The 26925-nt window shown below is 37.8% G+C and overlaps 1 protein-coding gene across 1 annotated transcript; it reads left to right on the forward strand.

The window, feature by feature from the left end:
- The first annotated feature begins 3375 nt into the window (after positions 1-3375).
- Positions 3376-25969, forward strand: lpar1 (lysophosphatidic acid receptor 1). The gene is made up of 3 exons (XM_058412332.1): positions 3376-3685; positions 14542-15293; positions 23654-25969. Exons 2-3 carry the CDS (start codon positions 14558-14560, stop codon positions 23950-23952), a joined length of 1035 nt encoding a protein of 344 aa, XP_058268315.1. The 5' UTR covers positions 3376-3685; positions 14542-14557; the 3' UTR covers positions 23953-25969.
- Positions 25970-26925: the final 956 nt, after the last annotated feature.

The following is a 26925-nucleotide window of genomic DNA, read 5'->3' on the forward strand; positions in this document are numbered from 1 at the left end:
AGAGCAGATTTTTAGAGTCTTTGAAGACACCATTCTGTGTTCTCTCATATATTTTATTCATCCTTCACCGAAAAAGGAAGACAGCCAGGTGATATTGTGGCATTCCAGGATACATTCTCCTATATGGAAGACATTAACTCTGAAATTCCTTTGAATGAGAGTAAGCTGGAATGATGGTGATCCTGAGGGCTTCAAAGGCGACTCCCTATCCCCTTGACCTCCAGGCCATACCACTGGCGAGGCATTGCTAACACCCAGGGAAAATGTGATTACTGACCTCACTGGCTCAACAACAAACATCTGTTGGAGAAAGGGTCTCAGTGAGGGGCCAAGTGGCTCGGTGGAAGTCCTGTCTTACCAGGAGCTCATCTCCTAAAAGTTCCATTTAGGAAAGAAAACAAAAGGGTCATTTAGGCCACCCTGGATTCAGTGACAGTCCACATTCCATATCATTGTGAAGTGTCTTTCAGGTTCAACCGGGGCAAGCAGAAGTGTACTCTAGTATCTAGAGTAAAGAAGAGTCAAATAAAAAAAGCTGCTTTTTGAAATTTCTTTTGATGGTGCCAAGTCAACATGATTTCAGGATGTTAATGTTTTTATTGGATTGCCATGGTTAGTTTCCGAGTGACCTCTCCCATCCAGTTCTGAAATCAAATTTGCTAATGCACACAATAAGATAAAGCACTTAGAATTAAAGGCAAATTAGAGTACCAGCGCTTCTTTGGTCCATCCCTTGAATAAGCCCTTAATGGATATAGAGACCTTATATTTCTGGATATGGTTCATTGGGTCATGTCTGCTAAGTGCTAACATGATCCTATTGCCATCTAATCTGCTCGTTATGCTTGTTTCTGAGACTGAGAGCGGGAAATGACCTAAACATGCTAACATACTTCCTTACAGCTTTTTTTTTTTTTTTTGGACTTACACATAAGTCACCTTTTTTGTTATTTTATTGTAAGTCATTTGCTTTGGAAGAAATACAGCTACAGACAGGGTATTATTAACATGAACCGAGTAGCACCTCACGTCAGTGTGCCAATATTTTCAGTGCCCTAAAAATGGGAAATATTTTATCATACTCTGAAGGATTTAATGCTAAGTCATCACAAACACTAAAGATCGGCCATTATGTAAAATTACTTCCATTGTATGTTCTCTCCTGGGTCTCTCTCAACAAATAAAGACTAAATTACATATCAAGAACAGCACGGTGCTTTTTCTCTCACACTGTGGCCATACTGGTCCAACACACTCCTCGGCTCCATCTGTGCTTGTTTAACCCTTCACTCCCAGTCTCTCCACCAATGAATCTACCAGTTCCTCTCACTATGTCCCTCCTCCTCTTAAATCTGGCTCAGAGGCCAGAGAGTTCTACCAATACCAGAGCCATCAAACCTTACTCAATCTCCCTGGCTTCTCTCCAGCGCTCCCAAAGCTTTCGTAGAAATATCTCCACTCACTCTGAGAAACAAATCCAAAGTAATATTAAGTGCAAGGAGTAGGTTGGGTCGGGTAAAGCCTAGAAGAGTGTCGAGAGATTTTTTTAAAAATGTGCTGCGAGCTCTTGGTTCTGTTTTGCAGCTCTTAAGCTCAAATATAAAATGTATGTTATCAACTATTAATAACTTTGGGGTTATTTTGGAGCGCTCCCCATATTGCAGCTGTACTTTCTATGTTAGAATAGATATCTGCAGATGACAGACTGTTAATTTCACTGTGAGGATTTTACTAATGTTTCTGTTTGTGTCATGTAATGTGTGATACATTTGGAAAGAGAAAGTGTGTGTGGGTTTGATCAAGTACTTAATGGCTGAGCTGAACATGGGGTGTGAGGCAGGAATACACCCTGAATGCGATGCAAGTCCATCGCATGGTGGAAAAAACCTACTGAGACTGGCCAAATACAAACACAGGCTTAACATAAGCCTCCTTAGTCTTGTTAGTCCCTTTCCCCCATTTTATTAAAATTCAGACATAATATTAAATGCCCCTGATGCCTGATTTTTAATAAAATGGGGGAAAGGAGTCTCAAGAGATCAGCCTCAACAAAATCCTCAGAGCAACCTCAACTACAAGCTATTAAGCTATACAAACATGCGTGTGACTTTTGTAAGTCGAACACCTACATCATCGGTTCACTAGATGTTAAAGAAAAGCTGTTTGTTTAATGATGAAGATTAGCTGTGTGGCATTCTGTAGGATGTTTGGCCAACTCCAACTGATGCTATTATGCTGTAAGGGGTGAATACATTTCAAATCAAGCAAAATTTCATGGTTATTGTATAAGCAGGGAAATGTATCTGACATGCATTCAGAAAGTACAGATGACATGCATTCAGATAATACAGCTGACATACATTCAAGAAATACAGATGACACGCATTCAGATAAGGCAGCTGAAATACATTCAGGAAATACAAATCACTTGCATTGAAGAAATACAGACCATGTACATACAGAAAAATATGTTGTTTTCTTTCCCCTGCAACTATACTGTAAAAATTGTTGTGTAGTTCCTAGTAGATGAGCAGTTTGGCACCAACAACCGTGCCACAATCAAAATCATGCACACTGGTCTCACTGGAAATGAGGAAGGACCTACCAGCGAGTTTTTGGGAGATGGAAGGAAACTGGAGGATCCTGAATAAAACCTAGAGACCACAGAAAGCAACAATACAAGCCACAACTGTGCTGCACTGACGCAGTAGTGCCATCGTTGTGATTTTCTGTGCTTGAACACGCTCTTACCTCTCATGAACTTTCTCCTCGATGATATCATGTTTAAACAAACGTTATATAGATGGAGTTGTCCTGAAAATGTCTTTCTGGTTGCATTGTTACCTGAAGGTGCTTGACTATTTTTTTCCGTGGCACCATTGCCTCACTTCAGTTCAGACAGTTCGGGTGGTGTTATTCTTGTGATCTTTTCTTACTTTCCCAAGACTTAAATAGTCCAACATAAAGCAGTTTAAATTCTTGATATGATGTGTCTGTGATGACAGGAATACTCCAAATGCAATTACCACTTTGGCATATGACTCTTATGAAAGAGTAAAGAGAAAGAGGGATGAATTGTGTGTCCCTGGTAGGGTTAAAGTTAGATTTAGGGGTAGATTATTACAGGTCAGGCCTGTTTTAATTAACAGTGGCTTAAATCACACATGCAGATTGCCCACCCACAGGCATATACAGAGACAAGTAGGTTAAAATAAATCTTGAGTCCTAGTTCAACACTTTTAAAGCTAGAAAGCTGTTCATTTACGTCTATTGCGTTTTCAACCCTGCGAAGTGAATGTGTTTTCAATTTTCCACGCAGAGAGAGAGAGAGAGAGAGAGAGAGAGAGTGTGTGTGTGTGTGTGTGTGAGCGCGTCTCCCGCGTGACGTCACGGGCAGACTGCGCTCTCCGGATTGCAGCGGGGTTTTTTCTCCTGTGTTAATCTAACGGAAAGGTGGATCACTATTCCAGTCGCGTCTCACGCGTATTATTTCCGTGGATGTAAAATGAACATGCAGCATATCTGTGGACTTTACGACGCAAGCCCTTCTTTCAGTCCTTGATACTTCTTTTTTCTTTTCTTTTCTCATATTTTCTTAAAGAAACGGACCTCAACTGATCTTGCTGGGACAAACTTTTGGAGCTATTCGTAATCAAACGGCTCATTTTCTGGAAGTGCTCCAGCTGTAAGTTACGCACTCTTTAGCTCTTATTCACAAACACCACAAGAATACTTTTTTAACCCACGATTAGCATGCATGATGCCTGTTGATTTCTATAGGTGACACACAGACTACGTGATTTCATGTATATCCTATTTAGATTATTATAAGTTGTGCGTAAAACGTGCGTAATGCTTTAAAAAAAATTGAGAGGGATCACTTAGGGGTGTCTTTAGGGGCTCTTGTGGGAAGTGATTTGTGTTTCGGGAATCTCTCTAGCAAGTTTCCTGGAAGCACTTTTACAACCTGAAAAAACAACAAGAACACATAAAAGATGTTCCAGGAACCTTTTGCTTTTATTGTGGGTGTAAAATAAAATGTGGAGTGGTCAGGGGAGAGGAGTACAGTCCAAACTCTGGGCTGAGGTGGTGATAACGCGTGGCACACAGAGAGAGAGAGAGAGAGAGAGAGAGAGAGAGAGAGAGAGAGAGAGAGAGAGAGAGAGAGAGAGAGAGAAGTTTTATTTATTACACCTAACAGTGGCTAAGCAATCACTAATGACTGCATAGTGATCTGAACTCCAACTAGAGGTTCTTCTGATCCTTTACATATTAAAAGGAATAAATAAACAAGGTAGGATGTGTTGGGACGCAGTTTGTGCCGCTGAGCGTCACTCCAGCTCTCCTGCGGTGAACTTAATGAATAAAGCGCTTCAGCATCACTGTGTTTCCTCAGAAGTTGGTGAGACGCCAAAGAGTCTTGTTTACACCCAGTGTCACTCTCAAAAAATAAAACTAAAAATGCCGCATAAGGCTACAGGGCGAAACTTGGAATCAGTAGGTTTTTGCACCCTTTTACCAGTTTTAAATCGTAATTGCTAGTGTGTAAGGCAGGGCAGACTCGCTTAGCGTGATAGTACACTGAACCATGAGGGCTGGTTTTGGACCGAGCCCAGTGTACCCGCCTTCGATAGAGTAATGTAGCACCCTCCTGGGTGGAGGGCTGCACTCCTCATACAGCCGCCACATCCCTCTTGAGACACGTCTACATGCATACACCCATATTCCTGTACTTCTGACCTTTTCTTTATTGCGTTATTTTATATATTTATATATATAAACTAAAAACCTGGTTGCTCAATCTAGTAGTATAAGGTAAATTTGATTGGCAGGCTTTTCAACAACAAAAAATTAAAATAAAAAATAAAAATAAAAATAAACAAACAATAATAATCAACATTATTATTATTATTATTATTATTATTATTATTTTACATTCAATGTCAAGGCCATTCCAGCAGATGGACACTGTTCTATAACCACGCCCACAAACAACAGCGTCACGTGATAAAGCAGAACTTGCATATTCATATTAGAGCAATATTACTGTAATATTAATATCACAGGAGTTAGGCCTATTTAAAATATTATTGGATTATGATGTTTATTTAAAAGCTAAAAATATAGAATTATTTTTCATGCAACATTTTCAATGTTGTGTCCAGGTTTTCAGTCAAAGTGACACTAAAGAGAGGCATCTCTCAAATATGGATTATTCTGTATATATTACTGCATTAGTTTACAAGTGCTCAGGCAATTTGATAAAAAATGGTAATTAGTCAATGATGCTATGCTGATTAATAATGTGAGCGACATTGGAATACAATAATTATACCATTGAAGTATATTTTAAGGCCTGAATAGGTCTGGTCAAGCCTTTTTTTATATTCTTAGAAGTAGGCATCAAACTGTACTTTTCCTTCATTTCTGGAATACATTTTGTAATTTCAGTATGCATCTTTCCTGGAAATTTGACTGTAATGTGTATTTAGGGTATATTTAAGGTAGATATTTGGACCTTGAGGATTACTAATGTAGCTTTAAAGCATTACTGTGTAAGCTAATTAAAGGTTTACCACATGATCCTTCCCAAGCAAAAGATACACTCTCATGGCAAAAAAATATGAACCATTGATGGCACCACCCCAGCAACAAGGAACAGTACATTTATTTCTGAGAGTGTAAGTTTGGCACCTGCTTTCCTGTTCCACCCACATGACTATGCCCCTGAATATTTTTAGTCTCTCTTTGAACATTTATCTGAGACCTGTTATCAATGCTTATTGGGTTTTTTTTTTTTATCATCTGGTCACAATAGTAACTATAATTACATCAAGGCTAAGCTCTCCTTTGGTTTTTCAGGAAGTACATCCTATCTCATCTTCTTTTGATTAATGCACCACAGATGCACTTCCAATTAAACCCAGAGCCTCAGTTTTATCATGGTTCTTATTATATTTTAAAAAAAAAAGGCAGGCTAGCTTCATTAGAGACTCTTAAACCCAAACCCTTTCACTTTACAAGTAGGTGGAGACATAAGTGAAGGACTGACATTTTAATTTAGATACGACTAATGAGTAGATCTTTATGGGTACATAGTCATTTCAGTTTTTTTTTGCTTTGCCAGAAACATAGTCATTTCAGAGTGTGTGTTTGCAATTTAGCAGAATTGCATGGAGACTTCGATAAACATTGCCTCCCTCATAAGTAAGCAACTTAAAGATGACTTACTGTATATTCCCAGCCATTACATCTTGTAGGTTTAATCGCCAACAAAATACTTAGTTACAGGCACAATTCCAATTAGAGATGCTGCAATAAATGAAAACTGTCCATTGTATTCATTGTGTACTTGAATACTGGAGCCATTTTTAGTTGCCTCAACATAATGAAAAGTGGTCTGGAGTTAGCTAGACAGAAAAAAACCCACCAGCACATTTCATTGTCATCTCTTAGGTTAGGGTAGGGTGCAACTGTCCAGCCCTTCCTGTCCTGTGCTGACTGGAAAAATTAAACTCTGAAATGTGTTTAGTGCCCTTCAAATAAAGGAGTGGTGTGCTTTCAAAAAATGAGTCCCTAAGGGACAGGCCATGCAGCAGGCCTTGCAACCTGCCACAGTAAATGGTTTGTTCCATTCTGTGGTCTCTGTGTGTGTTGGCTTTGTCAGCTGGATATAAATAAACCAGTTTATTGTGATGTTTATGGCTAAATTTGGGATTTGGTTTTGGAATGTGTGGGAGCTATGTGGTGATGATAATGGCTGATAAGTCCTAGGAGTTTTATTTGTTAAAGTGCTGCTTGAAGCAAGTGACCATATATCAAGACTTCTGGTAATATCTTCTCTGTGGTTCAGTGTGAATACCGCATCCTGTGTTGGGTACAAATACTGCTCAAAATGACGACTCAGTTTACTCTTAAATGAAGATTTCTGCAGAATTAGAGATACACATTAATTGTGAATGTACTGTATGTATGCAAGTCGGTCAGGCTGTACATTTTGATATGTGAATCAGAATTTCTTGTGAAATTCATTTCTTCATGGCTTCATGCAGCTCACTTTGTGCACAGAGATATTTTTATATGCTGGAACTGCTATTGAAGGGAAATCTTAATGCTATGCAGTGCAATGGGGCATGTAGCTTAGATGTTTAGGTGTTAGACCCATGATCAAGGTACTTAACCCTCAGTTGCATAAAAGATTAGATGTCACTCTGGATAAGGACATCTGCCAAATGCCAGAAATGTAAATGTAAACTTTGTAGAGACAGTTTGAGGACAAACCCACATATAAGTGTGATGGTCAGGTGTCCACAAACATTTGGCCATATAATGTATATACAGTATATAGACTGGCATCTATACTGGCATCTATACTCATCTACCCAAGTGGTGTGTGTGTGTGTATATATATATATATATATGTGTGTGTGTGTGTGTTTTTTTCCATGTTATTTTGCATTCTATGGCCATTACCTCCACTCTAATCATGTCAATTTTACAGAGAGAGCAAACCAAACCAAGAGTGGGGCTAAGATTTCTTTATATGAATGTAAAGTGTCACTCTAAGAGGTTTTTCTGACAAGGTGCTAAGCAATGCATGTAGTAAAGAAGAAAAGCCACGTTGTAAAAGCCTCACACGTGCTGCACATGCACTCATTTATTTGTAAGGCAGATGTCAGTGGGTGGCTATCTGTCCGAAAGGCAGTAAACAAAGGATACAAACACATGCAAACCAGTGACGGTTTTTCTAATTATGCTGATACTAAATGTAATTCAGCATTGTTGACTGTGAAAACATGGAATCTTTTCTATCATTGAAGCTACATGCAGACTTACTTGTTTTCGTGTGATGTTGAACGTCTGGAGCCCAAGTGGTAAACAGTTTTTCACAGCTTGCTTTAATCTCGCTTTGTCTGGCACTTGAGCTAGATCTGTCAATACAAAGGAATCTTAGACTGGCATGAATCAACTCTTTTCTGGGTGTATTAAGAATCCTGCTGTACATTCCATTAGATTGACTGTGTATAATATCTCAAGACATTTTTAATGGTTCAGGAAAGGAGCATTTTGTTTCCGTAAGTGGTTTAGGTCTTGCTTATAACTAATGCTTGTTCTGTGCAGTGACATTAGAAGCATGTGGGTCTGCTATCCATATGTGTGTATGGTTTTTCTTTTTCCTTTTTTAGGTCATGAAGCAATAGCGTTGTCAAAGAAACTGCTTGTTGTCATAGTATGGTTTGTCAGTAAACACCAGAAACTTGAGGTTGATTATTTCATAGATAGTAACAGCACTTTTTGAAGTGTTTGAATCACTTATGCCACAACAAATTATTGTAATATTTTACCTGTTAGTTCCTGTTACAATAACAGCTATTAGTGGACATTCACCACATTTAGTCCCATCAATCTCATCAGTCAGAATTAACAGCACAATGGTGTTAAACATAGAATAAATATAATCATTACGACATTATGATTTGAAATCAACAGACTGTGTGATTATTTTTTAGGGGATGGCTCTGATCATATTTCCAAACGGTGTGTTTTGCTTTTAAACAACAAATACTCTTGAGGTATCTGTTGCTGTATGAGTATGATACAGTGATATTACTTAGAGGGTTAATGTTGTGTTGGAAATTGTTTCCACAGTTATACTGCTGAGTAAGGGGTCATAATGGAGCAGTGGAAAGTAAATGTCTGACTTTCTCACTGAGCAAGCACTGAGTATGCAAAAAAAAAAAGAAAGAAAGAGGGAAAGCACTTCATTGCTTTTGAAATAAACATGCGGTAGGGCAGGACATCATAATTTTTATGGTTTTCTGCTCAGTCTTACTCAAATCCTTTGTTTATAATCTCATTTCAATCTCAAAACACTGTATGCTGCATTCCTGCTATCCATGTCTATCTATTGGAATAGTATAGAAAATGCATAAAACAGGCACTGAGGAGTGTTATATATATCTTCTCTGCTCAGATATTTAATAGGAAATCAGTTATCAGGGTAAGATCAGTTGTCAGGCAGCCAAATGTTGACTTGATAAGGTCATTTATCAGGAATTCTGGCAGCTGGAACGTGTCCTGTGCTTAAGATATTATCTATAAATTTCACACCTATTCTAGATATACTTCTGGCTAAGGTGAAAATATAGATACCACTGAATTGACCGTTATGTTGCATTCAGCTTCAAACTATATTATTTTTGTATGTGTGCAATTGAAGCTACAAAGTAAACATGGATGCCTATATGCATGCCTCCAAGTTAGCCAGGTAATTATGATGTTATTGATTTAATACACTAATAAGTCGTTATATTGATAGATCTACAGCATAAACGTCTATATACAGTACAGCATGACTCAATCATGTTAAGAAGTGCTAGCTTGTTTGCTGATGATACTGTAAGCATGTTGAACTGATGTTACTTGCTGAACTCTGGGTTGCGGAGGCGCATCTTCCCGTAGAGGAGTTCCAAGTTGTTTTGCTAGTTTTTTCCTTGTCAGAAGTTGGAAATACTGAATTAGGAGTTTTAGTTAAATGGGCCACTGGCTCAGATTTAGGTGTAGTATTGTACTAAATGGGGTTTTTAGGTCATGACCTCAAAACCCGAATGAAAAGGTTGCTATTGCTGTTCTCAGTGTCTTGCAACAGCATGCACTTCCACAAAGGCAGAAAATTTTGAGGAACTGACTACTATGAACTCACTTATGAAAAAAATTCTGCCCCACTAGGGAGAACGTGATCATATTCGAAAATATCATAAACGACTAAAAGCTTCCTGGGCTCATGAAAAGGTTCTTACAGTGCAAACTTTCCAGAAGGTCAAATTTAGATTGAGTTTTTCATGACTTTGATTTTGGTGCCTTAATAGCTATGACTCTGGAAGGATGATCTGATGGTGGGATTTTAATTAGGTGACTAATTAACGATGGTATTTTAGTTTTTTGTCATTTCTCGGCTTACAAAGAGCCCTGTGTTACTATAAACCAAAGAAATATTAAGACTGTCTGTGTGTATTAAAGGTACAAAGTGTGTTGTGACCTGGGGAAACCCTCTACATTGGGAAATGTTTGACATTGTCTGTCTTGAGTTTTATTTAAACTAAGATGTTTTAATATTTTGAAAGGAAAATTAGAGCAGTGCACGAGTTAAACAGATCATTTGATAGTCAGTGTCTGGTTCCAAACTGAATACATTTGGCATATTTTCACCTCACTGTGGTAGGTAGCTATACCACTAAAGAATTAAATCATGATATTCACTGTGCGAGAAATTCACAGTTCACTAGCAAGATTTCAGTGATGTTAAAATAGACTGAATGTTTTTAGGAGCATGTTTGGGTTTTTATTAATCTTATCCAGCAATATGACCTTTACAGGCAGACACCAAGCCAAGATGAAATAAAATGAACTAAATGCCATGTTGTTGTGTCCATGTTGTTTTGTTGAAATGTGTTTTTTTTATATAAAGTGCCCATTTTTATAGTATTTTAAAGCAAGAAAAAAACTATAATTGGTCAAAACCCAATTTCCATTTGTCAGATAGATAGATAGATAGATGGATAGATAGATAGATAGATAGATAGATAGATACTTTATTCATCCCAAAGGGAAATTTACAGCTTCCAGCAGTATCCACAAACACAGGTAATAGATAAAATAGGAAGGAATATAACAAAAATACTAAAATACGGTACCAAATTAGGGTACAAAAATATAGTGTGCTATACAATGTGTATATACAGTGTGCTAGAATTCAGCCACAGTGGACTTCTGACAGGTTTTCCCAGACTGCACACACACATAAAGATGCTTTTGCATTTTACTTCTTAGCGGTTGTGTGGAATTACACAAGGAGTTCAGCCAAAAATAATTTTTTATTATAATAATATAATTAATATAATATTATAATAATAAAGCAGTTTTTCCACATCTTTCAAATGACTTATATTTTAGTTGCATTTTAAATCTGCTTTATGAATGTATAGCATGAGGCAATGTGCACTACAGGGAAAAAGGGGAGATTGTTGTCGCTGTTGTTTATTTTCGTTGGAAAATACGTTTCTAAAAGAAATAATTATAAACGTCTTTTGAGGTGTATCCTTGTCCCCCTTACAGCTATTTAGTGTAAACCAACGTTTCTTGAACTAGCGTGTGGAATAATGCAGTCCTTGTTGAACTAAACATATAATATCACTTAGCTGTGGTCTACCAAACTAACAGCCAATGCAAAAAAAACTCCATGCTGATCTCAAACTGCTTTTAGATGACGTACTTAATTAGCCGGATAAATTAAACGCGTATTTTTATTTGAAACTCGCTAACGTGCGCTGCCTCACCAGGGTCGTCCGCGAAATGTGAACAATTTATTCATTGTGAAATACTTTTCTGTTACTTTTTACTGGCTGTGTCCTGAACAATGGCCTCATTGTGTTCTCAGACAGGCAGCGCCGAAACGGTTCGAGCTTTGTGCCTTTTGCTTTCTCACAACCTGACGGAGAGAGCGAGTACTCTTGGAGAAGATGCCTATTCTCATACTGACTTCCTCTTTTTGGTGTTAGGTTTCAGGCCACACTTAAGTTCACACTTTGGTCTTGTAGTAAATATACCATTAGAGGGTTTGCTTAAATATTAACATACAGGGGTTATTATTTTTAACAGTATGCATAGATGAGAGGAATTAGATAACGGCTATGTGACATGGAAACAGTATCATACTGTGGTCATACTGATAGACTGCACTTGCAATAAACCTTGAAGTATATTAAACTATTGATGTGACATGGCCTGCCTGATTTTCACCAAATTATTTCCATTTGTTGGATCACGTCAATGACATGATTCATCAAAACATACAGGAACACATTACACATACAGGAACATTTATTGCATCTGAGATTGTTCAAACTCATCACAGCATTCAATATTGCATTTGGGAGTTGGCCAAAGGGTTTATTGGCAAGATATTACAATAATCATTAACAGCAATGTTCTTCTGCAGCCCTTACACTTTACACAATTTACACGTTTTGCACGTTTTTTTTTTTTCAGCCCAAGGTTCTAGTCTTGTATGTTTCACAATCACTTGACACATAGCCATAGAGTTCCAGTAATGTGTTTTAAATCCATTTTTCCTGACCGTTTTAACAAACCATCCAATTTACAAATGGTTGTTTGATTTTTGTTCCAAAAAATCCAGGAAAAATAAAAACAAGCTATAATTTTTCATCAGTAGACTTAGCATTTAAAAGCAACTCGTGTTTATTTTGCGTCTCTGTAAATCAAATAATTACCTTGTCAGGGCTGACAGGGCTGTATATCATTAGGTGAGCCAACTAATATTTTTCTATAACTATTTTAGACAAATTTAGCTTTAGGTATGTCTTTGGAAGCATATTCTGAAATGATTAAGATTATCCTCAATAAAAATGCTCCATAATAAAGCTCCCTTGCTTATCGGGTTTGGTATTTACACTGTGAGGATGTAAAAGTTTTATTAGTCTATTCACTAAACACCAACTGTAGGTCATGGATGCTTCACAGTAGTAATGACATACTGTATCGTTAGCATTATCACGCTGATGTTCAGGCCTGGTTGGAATTTCCTATTCATTGAGGATGGGAGCTGTAATAATGCTAAAGCTGCGGTTTTCTGCAGTGCAGGGTGGTCTCGTCAGTGTGAAGGAGGGGTGAGGGGCTGGCAGGATGGACAGACACATACCCTTTTTCTTAACACTCATTTTGAAAGCAAAAGGAAGTGCACAGGCATAAAAGCACAAACCGCATTCTGTTCAGTGGTTTCAGCTGAATGAAATCGCAAGCCAGAGGCTATATGATCAAAGATGCATACAATAATAGCATCTATTTCATCAGCACTACTGAGGCTGCACAAAAAGGCAGTGGTTAAAAAAAGCCATTGGCATTTACTTGACGTTTCCGTTCTAGCCAGTTGATAACAGACAACTAGAAGAGCGTCAAACAGTTGATGTGATCGACAAAGGATTTCATGATTGGAAACGACTGTGTAGATGTTGTAATGACTCAAAAAAACACACCATTGTAAATTCACTCATTTACGTTCACTAAGTTTTGTTTGATGGATTTAAGAAAAACTACCAGTGCACCCACTTACCTTTATTATTATGCATCATGCATATTTGTATCCTGTATATAATGCTTTGCTTGATGCACTACCTGGCTAAAAGTATGTGGACACCTGAACATCACACCCACCTTTCCAGAAAATCTGAAGCACACAATCGTATAGGGTCTTTTTCTTCACTTGAACTGTGAGGCCTAAGCCTGTTCTAGCATGACAACACCCTTGTGCACAAAGCGAGCTCCATTAAGAGCATGCTTGCCAAGTTTGGCATGGAATAACACAAAAGTTCAACCTTACTGAACACTTTTGGGATAAACTGGAACACTGACTCGACTCCAACATCAACATCAGTGATTGACCTCACTAGTGGCTGGATGAACACGAATCCACATAGCTGCACTCCAAACTCAAGTGGAGAACCTTTGCAGAAGAATGGAGGATGTTATAACAGGAAATGGGGAATAATTGTGGAATGTGATTTATAAAAACCACGTATGAGTGTGAATGAATTTCTATTCATCTAATAAGAAATAGTTATACGAGTTATTATATTTACTACTTCAAATGTTATCTTGAAAGATCTTAAAAATAAATACCACACCCGTTCAATGCTTAAATTATATAAGCACATTTCCTGTGTGAGGTGTTTTGAAAAAGAGAATCAGCTCACTCAGATGAGTCCCAGCAATGATGCCACTAATACTTGCGTTAAAAAGTATAACAGTAACAGAGCGGTCACTTTCCTGCGTTTTTACAAGCCAGTACCTTTTTAGGTTGCTTGTTTGTTGATGCTCGTTTGGTTAGTCATCTCTTTCGTTATTTCAGAATGGACCACAAGAAAAATCTGAGCAGATGTCAAAATGTTTGTGTCTGTTTAATATCCATCTGAGTTCATTTCACAACCCAGGGTTCAACAGTGTTTGTTCGTGGTCACTGTAGATGCCGGATAATGCAAGCTTTGTTAAAATGCCCAAGTCTAGTCCAGTGTCTTTCAGAATGGATTTTACAGTATGAGCTTGAATCATTGAAAAAAAATGACTGAAGCACATTATTCATGAGTAATCCAAGAACACTAGTTTAGAAAATACAAATCTTTATAAGACCTGTCATATGATTTTAGTCACCATGAAATTAAAATTGGTGTCTTATGGCTCTCTTGGTGCTTTGGACACAAATAAGCCACTATTTATTTTTTTTGAATGATAAAAGTGTGTCTTGTAGATATACGTAATTCCATTTTCCGGTTAAAATTTCTCGGAAAACTGTGAAATTTGTCTGTACTTGTCCACTGTGTGTGTGTGTGTGTGTGTGTGTGATTTCATTCCACTTTCCAAAATATGGAGTCAAGTCTTGGCTTGGCTTCAGTCCATTTCAGTGGCACTTTAATTTCAAGAGAAATGTTAACTGACTGTAAATAATCTGATTCTGTTTTTTTCTTTCAGAAATATAACTTTCAAGATGGATGGACAGTGTTACTACAATGAAAGCATTGCCTTCTTTTACAACGAAAGTGGGAAGTACCTGGCCAGGGAGTGGAATACAATCAGCAGGCTGGTGATGGGACTTGGGCTTACTGTATGCATCTTTATCATGCTTGCTAACCTCCTGGTGATGGTGGCCATCTACATTAACCGCAGATTTCATTTTCCCATCTATTATCTCATGGCTAACCTAGCAGCAGCAGACTTTTTCGCCGGACTTGCTTATTTCTACTTGATGTTTAACACCGGGCCCAACACGCGCAGGCTAACTGTCAGTACATGGTTACTACGCCAGGGCCTGATCGACACCAGCCTGACGGCCTCTGTGGCTAACTTGCTAGCCATCGCCATCGAACGTCACATCACAGTCTTCCGCATGCAGCTTCACACCCGCATGAGCAACCGCCGTGTGGTCGTCGTTATCGTAATCATCTGGACTATGTCCATTGTCATGGGTGCCATCCCAAGTGTGGGCTGGAACTGTATCTGTGCTATCAAAACCTGCTCCAACATGGCACCACTCTACAGTAACTCGTACCTTGTCTTCTGGGCCATCTTCAACCTGGTGACCTTTGTGGTCATGGTGGTGCTTTATGCTCACATATTCATGTATGTCCGCCAGCGCACCATGAGAATGTCGCGCCACAGCTCAGGTCAGCGGCGTAACAGAGACACCATGATGAGCTTGTTGAAGACAGTCGTGATTGTTCTTGGTAAGTTTCTCTTTTCACTCACCATTTCTCCCGGTTTTCACTGGTCATGTTTTGCCTAAAATTCAATTAGCATGTCTTCATATTTCTACAGCGTGATGCCAGACTTTTAAGGTTTGGATAACAGAAAGCAGCCAAATTATTTCTACCACTATTCATACAAAATCCTGCTAGAATATGTATTTTGTCCCAATTTCATGGGAACTGAAGCAAAGCCAATTAAATGGTTTTCCAGCAATTTCACATGATTACCATATTAATATCTACATCCTGCATTTATTTAATGGTGCTCTGAAAAATATTTTTCACCAGTTTCCCTTGTTTCTTGAGCCATTTAAGAAAGGCTAGGTTAACAACTCAGTGAGTTAAACTAACAAAGGTTATGGAAGTTGTGAGAGATTAGCTAATTCAAGGTTATTAAAAAAAAAAGCATTGAATGTTTTGGAATTTTAGCCATTAGAAGTTTTCTTTTGTTTTGTTTTTTTCCTCACTTATTTACTATTTATTTCGAACATTGCTCCCATGCTAGCTAACTTACAAGTTTGAGGTTTCATCTTTATTATCAGGTGAATGAAGAGTGCTTTAAGCTTCTATATACAGTAAAGGAAGCCTGAAAAATGCTAAAGTTTAAGTATATAGCAAATGATTTCAATAAACTAAAAAGTTGCAGGTAATATTCAGGTAGTATAACCCTAACCCTAACTACACTTCTCTTTAGTAGAAAGTAATAGCCATCTTCCACAGAAGCCTTATAATTGTGCCAATAATATCAGTTTCATGGAGTCATCTTCTGGTCTCTGCATTGTGATTTTAACATTGTCATAGAGATTTGTCCTTGGGGTGTCTTTATCATCCTTCATGGCAGTTCTCACAGTACACTGTGCAAAGATTTCCATGTGCTTCCTGCTGAAGGAGGGCAGCTGAACAGTGACCTTGGCTGTGAGTCTTCATTCCAGTGTTAATGCTTTATCCTGTGAACTTCATCAAGATGTTCAGACATACCTGAAGAATTTGTGAAAGGAAATCTTTTTTAAACTGTACTGTGTTTATTAACATAACAAAAAGTATGATGCTATAACATGGATATTGTGACGAATTAGGTCAGGAGCATGGCTACCATGTTACCTTTTTATTGATTTGTTTTTAAGTAGCTGTTAATGTCAAAATAATGTACTTAATTTAAAATAAAGGAAATATATAGATCTTTCTGAAATACAAAAAAATAATGATTTTTATTTTAAAGACATTAATAAAGATATGACTGGTAATTTTATATTAATTAATTAATTAATTAATTAAATTATTTATTTTACAGATTATTCAGTATTCAAAATGATATTTTAATAAAGAAAATGATGTTAAACATTAATTTTAGTTTTTAAAAAAAGATTAAAAATTTTTTTTACATAAAACAATATTCAAAATATTCCCAAATTTTTCTCACTGTTATAAATATTTATTGTATTTTTATATTAAAAACAAGAATATTTAAGAATATTTATGTGTAAGAATATTTATATGATATTCTTTTAGTAGGATGGGTAGGTTTTTTGTTTGTTTGTTCTTGGCTTAAATATGGCATCATGAAACCCAGACATATTCTAGACAGGTGTCCTTGTAGTCTTGATTATCCGAGTTAGCACAGTAAAATAATTAATTCAATAAATACATTCAATAATTCATTTTTTCATTTTCATCAAAATGAATAATGAAAGGTTTTCCATGGAACAAGGAGATTCAACAAAGTCTGAATAAAAAGATTTTGTTTGGTTTTGTTTGCCTACATTGGATTTTTTATTTTATTTTTTTTTACTATTTAATTCTTTTCAAACTTAAAAAAAATAATGTTATTATTATTATTTTTTTACCTAATCCTATAGGTCATGCTTCAAAAGAGTATGTTATCTTATTGTACAGTCGTGCCAATACTTGAGTGACGGAACAATGCAGTCGTTGAGTGGTATACAGCTAAGGGTCTGTGGTCCCGCGCTTGTCGCCAGTTCCAGTGTTTGCCTTGCACTGTGTCAGCGTCATGCCTCGCTGCTTTCCCCCAGCCAACCCCAGAGAAAGAACCTCAGTCAGGGCACGGAGACCCAGAGCCAGCAGGAAACAGTGCTGTTGTTGTTTAAAACGTATGGGGCTCAACGTGAGGCTCTGGGGTAAAGTGCAGAGCGGTAGAGCAGGACAGGAACCGATACGGTTCTTAGGTAGTGCTGGCACTCCTCAGATAAGAGACCTCTAATACCATTATAATGCAGCTGTGTGTGTGTGTGTGTGTGTGTGTGTGTGTGTGGCTCAGAGCCATAAGAAAGTTCTGTAGATGTTAAATGAAAGCAGCCAGTGACGGCACAGAACGCTCAGCCATTCTTCATTCAGTTCCTTGTAGAGCAGCTCATTACCACATTTCAACTGCTTCAAAGTCTCACATTTCTCAAGCATGAGGCGAGCTTTAGAAGCCTTCAAGATTCTCAAGACTGAAGTATAATATTACTTAGACTGCTCTTAGAACTGTCAAGTCCCTTTAAATGTAGCATTTAATATTAGTGTTAAATATTTATTTACCTGTAATTGTATATTCCCACTGACAGAAGAAGGAGCATTATCACTCTTATGCACTCGTGTCATGGAAAACCTGGAAATGAAACCTTCCTCAAGTAAAGAAAATTGTGTGAAGGCTGCATCATCGTTTATTTTTTCATAAACATGGATTCATTCAGCTTCAGTAACTGCTTGGTCAGGGTCAAGGGTCAGGACTACAAGTTCACCTACCTCCATGAGGCGGAAGGAAACCGGAGAATCCATGCTAAGTATTTAACTGGACACCCTGCATGTGACGCCACAGTTGTACACACAAACACGCTACACTCACTACAGACAATTTAGAGATGGCAGTCAGCCTACCGTACATGTCTTTGGACTGAGGGAGAAAACCAGAGTACCTGGAGGAATCCCTGATGCACGGGGAGAACATGCAAACTCAGAGCATGGGGGAAAGAGCCATGAAACGAATCCCTAACTCCAGAGGTGTTTCATTCATTGTTTCATTCTTTCATTTTAACAAACCACTTTATCCTGATCATGGTCCATGGTCTCTCTCTCTGTCTCTCTGTCTCTCTGTCTCTCTCTCTCTCTCTCTCTCTCTCACACACACACACACACACACACACTTACACACACATTTACATTCAGGATTGATCCCCGGAGCTGTGAGGTGGCAAGGCTTCCCGCTGTACCACCATGCTGCCTAAAAAGAGCTTTGTGAACAGGAATGTCTATGTTCTAATCCTGGACATACATCGGTCCAGGGTTTCCCCACAAGCAAACACTATGGTCTACATTAAGCACCTAAAAATAGTGAATGGGATATCAGATCATTTGAATGTGGACTCCTTTGCAAACGGATGAAAATCGTAGGTGGCATGGAAGCTATGGCATAATAAAATATATGGCAAGCTAAGTGCATCCATACAGGCTCAAATAAGTATATGAATCAACACAGTCACAATCATTGTCTTTTTGTAGCAAAGTTTCTATAGTAGCATAGTATGTGTCTAGGAACTGGTGGTGTTTTGTCATCACATCATGCAGAAAAGAAATTACGCAAGTCTGGCTAGACTTTATTCCGCAAGGTCACTGCATGTTAAGGTACCACGAAAGCCAATGGACTTCCTTTTGGCTGTGGTGATGTTTCCGCAAACCTGTGTAGTCTTCATGTTAAAAAGGTTGTGTCATTTGTGAATGCTTTTTCAGAATGAGCTGTGTGCGCTATAGGAACAGTATTCGATTGCGTGCTTCTTGTTTAAATATACAAACCATGTATATGTAAAAAAAAATGTGATTGGATCTACTTTAACCATATTCTTTCTGTGGTTGTTGTATGAAGAAAAAAAATAGCTAATAACCACCAGCCCACTGAATCTACTAAAGTAAAAGCCCAGACACAAAATCTGCTTGTCCTGGGCATCCAGCATCCTGATTTATCCACATATCAGGTACACTAATGAGTAAGTAATATTTAGTAGTATAACAAAGGTCTTGGGCCATCTGAAGCTTTTATCACTGAATTACTTAATGGACTTTTTTTCTAGAAGTAATGATGAAAGTGTGGCAGAAAAAAATCACCTACTAGTAAAATTCCCCTTAGGGGAATTAGCCAGAAAATGACAGATCCTGTGACTTCCTCAAAATGTAACCTTCACCTTTTTACGTTATCATTTGAGCTGTATTTTTATTTATTTACTTTCTACCTGTGAGCTCATGCTTGGTATTTCTGTTCCAGCCTTGATCTGGCGATCTTTGATGAATTATGAATCAATACAGATGAATCAATAGCAAATCACGTGGACGTGTTTTTCATGTCAAATTTCTAAGAATATTTCCAAAACTCTTCTTTTAGCCTTTTGGCTTTCACACCATTTCTGGTCTGTAATCTTCTCAGTAATCTTCTCAGCTTGTCTGCTATCACCCAGACTGATTGAAGTCTGCTCTTGACTGCTGTATGTAAACCCTGAGCAATTCCTTTGAAAGTCTGAAAGGGCAGTTTACAACAAATGGCTGACCTTTTGCTAAGTACTTTCACAGGTATTGCAGTCTCATTGACACGTCATTATTCCCTCTGCACCGCTGCACTTCACTCGATCCGTGTTTGCATACAGTATTTCTCCAGAACCAAAATAAAAAACCCTCATTTGCTCATTTGTTTCTGTTGTTAGAGCGCTGACCGTTTCTAAATCATATCCCATACTGCTTTGATCTGTTATCACCATGAAGAAAATCTTGACAGTTCTAGGGCTTTTGCGTGAGCTGCAGCAGATGATTTTGATGACCCCTGCTTTGTAGTCAGCCAGTGGTTTATTTTATAATTCCGCCGGGACTATAAAGAATACGGCACCATTTCTGATGTCCTACATGTGCTCCAGAGTAACACGCACAAAAAAAGTCTGGTTGTTTGAATACTTAGTTACTCTTTGGGTCCCTGTGAAAGAAATTCTTGTCATTGGTTACTCCATGATATCATGTCTCAATTTGGTCAATACTTTGCACTCATATGACCTTCAGAAACATTGATACTCATGCTGTGGTGCATAATGTTCAGGGAAGGACATAGATGACAGCCTCTAAGATTATCATCAGACATCTCAGCAGAGGTACTGCTGAAAACCTGTGATGCTGCTTCACATCAGGTAACAAGAAAGCCCTCAGGACAGCTCCAGTCTTGGACACTAGAAACACATGCCACATGTGGTAGGGTAGTTAGGCCATCACCAACTTTAAAATACAGCCCAATACCTCCTTTCCAGATTCACTGAATGACTTCTACACATGGTTTGAAGTGCAGGTTGACAAGCCTTCAGGGAAGAACACATGTCCTCCTAAAGTCCAGGTGTTTTATCAGATTCCAGAATGAAAACGTCCATGAACTCATTCCTGCATATTTTATATAATTCCCTGTTCTGGGGCATTTTTGATGCTTTTCACAACCTTATATTAGAATGGTCATATGAATGGTCACACTACATCTAAACGTAAGCTTAAAAAGCGTGCTCTCTTCTCTGTGAGACAGGTAATATAACAAGGATCTTGGGTCATCTGAAGCTTTTAGCATTGAATCACTTAATGGACTTTTTTTTTTCCCCGAGATGTTAGATTTATAATTCATTTATGGTTTTTTGCAGGCTTACATTTATCATTTATTTCATTTATGCAATTAAGGGTTCATTTATTTATATATTTATTCATTTATCTACATATTTTTTATGTAAGTTGCTCTGGATAAGGCCTCTGCCAAATACCATAAATGTAAATGTATTTTCCACCTGTGACCTCATGCTGGTTTTTTATCAGTTGATCTCAGCTGATTTAGGTTAGAGATACAGATAAATCAAGAGCATTTCCAGTGGATATGGTTTTCGTGTAGAATTTTTTGTTTTAGAAACAGTTCACATAAGATTGATACACATTAATATATTTACAAATCTCTTCTTTTAGCCTGTGGCTTTCAAATCACATCAAGTCTGCAGTCATCTCAGTTTGGCTTGGCTGCTGTTTTATCCGATTCCATTCCTCCATTTCTCCATATACTCTCTATATAATGCCCTGTCCTCCAAAACAATATTTGAAATGAAACTGCAGATCTTCCACAAGGCCTGGGAAGGCTGATTTCTTCCTGGGTTGTCCCACCATGATAGCAGGACTCCCTACGTGCTCTAAGAACAACACAATCATCATTAACAATCCTCACAGTGTCAAAGGTGTCAAATGTCTACCAGCCTGTAGCTCTCACGCCAATCATGATGAAGTCTCTTGAGGCACCTAAAGAACAGATTCCACACCTCGCTAAAATTCACACTTGTGTTTTTTACAGCATAGTATAATTCCGACTCCTTTGTCCTTATAGATGTTATAAACTTTATTATGTTTATGTGTGGATACTTGTGTCTCTTAACAATATACAAGTTAATATCAGTTGCAGTTTTGTATGGATTTGAGGCTTTCTATTTTCTGTACTAAGCCCAGCTTTGGGTCTTGGAGGACTGGCATTTTTTTTCCACTATACTGCTGCATATGGATAGGAAGTGAGCCAGGAAGCTTTTCACTGGAATAGAGAGCCTTATTTATGTGTGTCAAGGACCATGGAACATTACAACTTGAACCATGAAAGAACCAGCATTCAACACAGTAGTATATCACGTTTGATTTTGCCGACCTGCATTATATGAGCCTGAACAGCAAAGTCTTTGTGTTAACACATATGAAGTCTTGCTTGGAGTCAATGCGAGCCTTTGAGAGGTTCCCAACATATAAACCCATTCTCAGCTTGAAAGTGGAAAAGACGGTCTCCGGAGAGGAAAGATGCTCAAATCAAACTAAATTCCTCCTGTGTTGGCTTCCATGTTACAACATCATGGCGTCAAAACAGCCCTTAAGCAACATTTTGTTTTTTTTCTTTCCTTAAACCGAGGTTAGATCTCAGTAAGCTGATCCAAACACATTCACAGACGGTTTTCTCAAAAGGTTCTCAAGCAAAACAATCACATATTATTGTAAGGGTACTAATTTCAGGATCACTACCATTTAGGTTATACTTGGAGCTTCGGAGAGTATTTGATTTTTCCTTAAAGTCTAACCGACGAGCTCTATTTCACTACCCACAGCCCGAATGTAATTGCGTCTGGATTTATACCCGAGTTAAACACATCGCTCACAGTAATACTATTTAACAAACAGCAGGGAATTCCATTTGTTCCAACATCATGCATTGCAGCATCTGTCCGCATTTCCTGTTATCTTAATCATATTTCAAATTAACACAGTGAATGGATTAGTGTAATTAGTGTTATAGAAGAGTAACATGGCAGGTAAGTCATTACTAAAACTGTTAGATATTAATGGATCATCAGGATAAGCAAGGTGTCCTAGTTAATCACTAATAATTACATTTCTATACTGACAAAATCCTCTTCAGCAGGAATGGGGTTTTTCTTTTGGACCTTTCAAATCCACTGCATGTCAGGGACAACCTGAGGTTCTTCTACTACATATATTTTGGGATCTGATTCCATGCCTGTATATGAAAAGCACAGAAAACAGGTTTTCTAAGTATATTCTGGTGTAGAAAATAAAACCTTAAAGTCCCAAAAGCACCCACCCAACCCCTAGAGATTATATTTCCTTTCCTGTTAAGCTTCTTCATAAAGAGCAAACGAGTCATGGAAACGGACCGTTGCAGTTTATCAAACTCCTGAGAGTCCCCACATAACTTTCAAGTGATGTAAAGTACGCAGGAACAGCTGTGTTCTCTAAAAGAAAACCAGGCGTTTTGTGAATATCACTCTCGATTGCAAAATAACATCTGTAGCCAAAATGTTTATCCTTTTTCAACACACGCTGAGGAATGCCAGCTGAAAACAGTGTCATCCATTTGTTAGGCATGTTCCTGCACTGTATATTGATGTGGAGATGTTATGTGAATGCTGCAAGACATGCTGAAATATACCCAGAAATATTTGACCGCTGGATGTTTCAAAACCTGACCAAAGTGTCTTCCTGTTGTGTTTATTAAAAGGGTCACCCCAGAATTCTCAAAATAGTTCAGAAGTTATTCCAAGTAGTAGTACTATGACTGGAAAGGGTCATGGGAGGAACAATGGTCACCTTTCGGAAGTCAATTGAATTTAACATAAAAAATATTGACTTCCTTTTATTTTTTATTGTATTGTGTTTTGTGGCCTCTTCAAATGTATTTCAGTAAATCGCTAATGTTTTGTAGGTTTTACCTTAGCATGCAGGAATCTGATTGTTATATGATACGTTAAAAATCAAAGCCCTGATATTAATGACTTCATTCTCTCTCCCTTCCCCAGGTGCTTTTATCGTGTGCTGGACGCCTGGTTTAGTTCTCTTGTTGCTCGACGTTTTCTGCGAAGAATGCAACGTGCTGACTTTTGAGAAGTTCTTCCTCCTCTTAGCTGAGTTTAACTCTGCCATGAACCCGATCATCTACTCCTATCGGGACAAGGAGATGAGCGTTACATTCAAGCAGATCTTGTGCTGTCAGCGGCAGGAGAACATAAACGGTACGGTGGAAGGTTCAGACCGTTCAGCTTCCTCCCTCAACCACACGGTCCTGTCTCCACACAATAACGACCACTCGGTGGTCTGAACACAGCAGAGGAACACAGCTGGCACTATCGGGATTAAACCCAGGACTGGAAAAAAAGCTCCTTGCCCAGGGGCAGAGCTAAACAGGAGGCATTTGCATTACCAAAAAAAAAAAATTTTTGGAAGGTTTTGTTTATTTTATTTTTTTTTTTTACATGTTCCAATTTTGGTAACACTATATTAAGTATTTAATGACATTGCAAGGGGTTTCCAAAAGTGGTAATTGTTAGGTCAACATGAATTTCGATTTTTGTACAACCCAGTAAGTCATGGGTGTCCACAGTATTAATAAAAATCCTATTAACCTTTTCGCTTAGGCTTTTGCACTATAGAGGTAAGCAGTGCACTCTGGAGACCACTGATTAATGGCACAATTTTGTCGTCAGCTAATCTGAAGAAGATATGTATCTCATTTGGTCTGTGGCATCACCTACTTATCACTACAGAATACAAGGATATATGCTAAGGACATCTAGAATAGAAAACAAAACAAAACAGTGGTATTAAAAGCTTTCACGTGGGAGCAGAGGAGAAATCTTTACATAACTTGAATCACCTAAAGCTTACGTGGCATAGGTTTTCCACCAGAACAGTATCAGACGGTCATCATGTTTCATTTGAAGACCATGTCAGTATCTTCTAGTTTGGATTTGGGTAGCTCTTTATGTTGTTTTTGTTTTTGTTTTTAAATCAACGACCACTTACATGTATGAGCCATTTATTTTCAGGGAATCAATTTCATGGACTGTCGCCACATTATAAAGTCACAAGTGCCCTTTAAAACAAATCAAGAGGATTTGGGGATTTCTTGATTCTTTTGAGGACTTTCAGGTTTCACTGACAAATAGCTGTCACTTGGCTAACAAAAGTAACACACACACACACACACACTTGTCTTGTCAATGAGAAGTGGACTAGATCCCCGAGATCGATCCTGGTTCATGGTGTGATATTGTTCATGTCCAGCAGCCAGGGCCTACTTTATTTTTTCTTGTGCCACAGTCATGAAATGTATCTTATGACATGACATAAGAGAAATTAAATGATCAGTGTATGTTGGTCTGTATGTACAGTATGTATATAATATATGTATATATTCAATGTTAGTCAAAAAGGGAATCTTTATTTTTAAGGATTAAGTGACCTTTTTTCTTTTTCTTTTATTTTTTGCTCTCAGTTGTATCCTGCTTTAACACTTAAATTATTTTTGAACTTTTTAACACGGAGGCAAACATATTTACTACTTCCCATTAATTCATCTAAAATTTTAGGTGAAGACCTGTTTAGCGGCGGTGCAAACGGTAACCGCGGACGGTTACAAATACAGTGGATACTAACATTGCTAATAAATGTAACAGGAAAAAATTCATACGTTGCAAACTCCTACTGGTTTTTACAGCTCTAATATGTTATTCCTCTTGGATATACCACGCCATTTACCTGAAATATATAGCCTAGAAAAAAAGTTCTTGCATCTAATTGGTTGATATTGCTGTTTGCCTTAAACCTCAGTCATGGACTGTTGGTTTATTTCCCTCCATTTTTATGATTTAGCTAAAAACCACAGTTCTGTGATGTTTATTTCATATGATTTTAATCTCACCCAAAATACTTGATGTTATATTTTATTTCCTCCCATTCTCAAACCTAAATTCTGTATGGTATGAGTCGCCTAAACTCACTATAATTCAATCTGCCAGTCTTCTTAAAATAAACTTGTATGATATCAGGAAAATTGCTCATATTTTATTTCTACATCCTTTTTTTTTTATAATTATTTCCACGATTTATTATTCTCAATATTGTCAATGTTCAATTGTGTCTTTCCCAGACTTGGAGAACATCACAGGCTTAAATTCAGACCTTTACGTATTAGGAGCTCTGTACTGAACAGCAGTGTGTGATGCTATCACAAAATATGGCCATAAGCAGGCTTCTTTTAGTCAGCAAAATGCCAAATGAGGCAATCGACATATGAATCTGGAATGATTGACAATTACCAAGATATTTTGAAGTCTCTGATATTATCTGACCCTACTGGGAGTCCTTCTTGCCTTGCCCTTAGTCTCTTTCAAAGTAACTGTAAGCTGTTATTTAACGTGAAATAAACTCTAGTATCTTTTACTTACCTAAAATTCATTAACCATATTTGTTACTGATGCCACCAAAAATGTTCAAGCCAAAAAAATGTCCCATTTCAGCCAAGAATGAAACTTTTTTTTAGCTGAGAAAGGAAATGGATGAAAGTCTGAAATCTAATACCTTAATAAAAACACCTTTTATGGTAAGAGTAAGTGATTAAAAAAAGGCACAGTTTAGCACAGATACATTCAAAAGGAGTAGCCAAGCATATATACTGGGTTTTTTTTTTTTTTTTTAATCATAATCATAAACATGACACTTGCTTGTTTTAGTCCAAATTTAGACAGTTCACATCACATACTTTTAATTAATTCATTGCTGTACATTCGCAGATTTTTCCTGGAATAAGAAGAACGAATGTATAAATGTAAACATTTATAGTGTCCACAGAACTAAAACAAATATTAATATCAGATATCAAAATCCTACTGCTGTTAAATACCAGTTCCATCCATAGCCTGTAGGTGACACATTTAGGCCACATGACCCTCAGGAGACTGCCCATGGCAGTAAAACATAGTTTAGTTTTCCAGTTTTCCTGCAGACTGACAGGAAGTTCCTGTATCCAGAGCAGAGCAGACAGCGAGTGCTGAGTGAAAGGGATATTACACCATTTTGAGCACAACCACTTTCCACAGAAAAAGACGGGGAAACCCTCTGGTTTTGTCCCTGGCTTTTGCTATAGGAAACATACCAAACATTTCAGAGTCTATCGTGAAAATTCATGGTATGTGAAATATAGAGCCACTGAGCTTCTGAGGACAACTGGCTGGTGGAAAATATCAAGTCCCTAAATCGGAGCAGCTGGATCCGGCATTCCTGCGTGTTTGTA

Source organism: Hemibagrus wyckioides, linkage group LG16 (genome assembly GCF_019097595.1).
Source record: "Hemibagrus wyckioides isolate EC202008001 linkage group LG16, SWU_Hwy_1.0, whole genome shotgun sequence".
Classification (NCBI taxonomy): Eukaryota; Metazoa; Chordata; class Actinopteri; order Siluriformes; family Bagridae; genus Hemibagrus; species Hemibagrus wyckioides.

Coding starts and splice junctions, on each gene's coding strand:
- lpar1 (XM_058412332.1), top strand. CDS start 14,558: ATGGATGGACAGTGTTACTACAATGAAAGCATTGCCTTCTTTTACAAC. Junction 15,294..23,653: donor GACAGTCGTGATTGTTCTTG/GTAAGTTTCTCT, acceptor TCCCTTCCCCAG/GTGCTTTTATCGTGTGCTGG.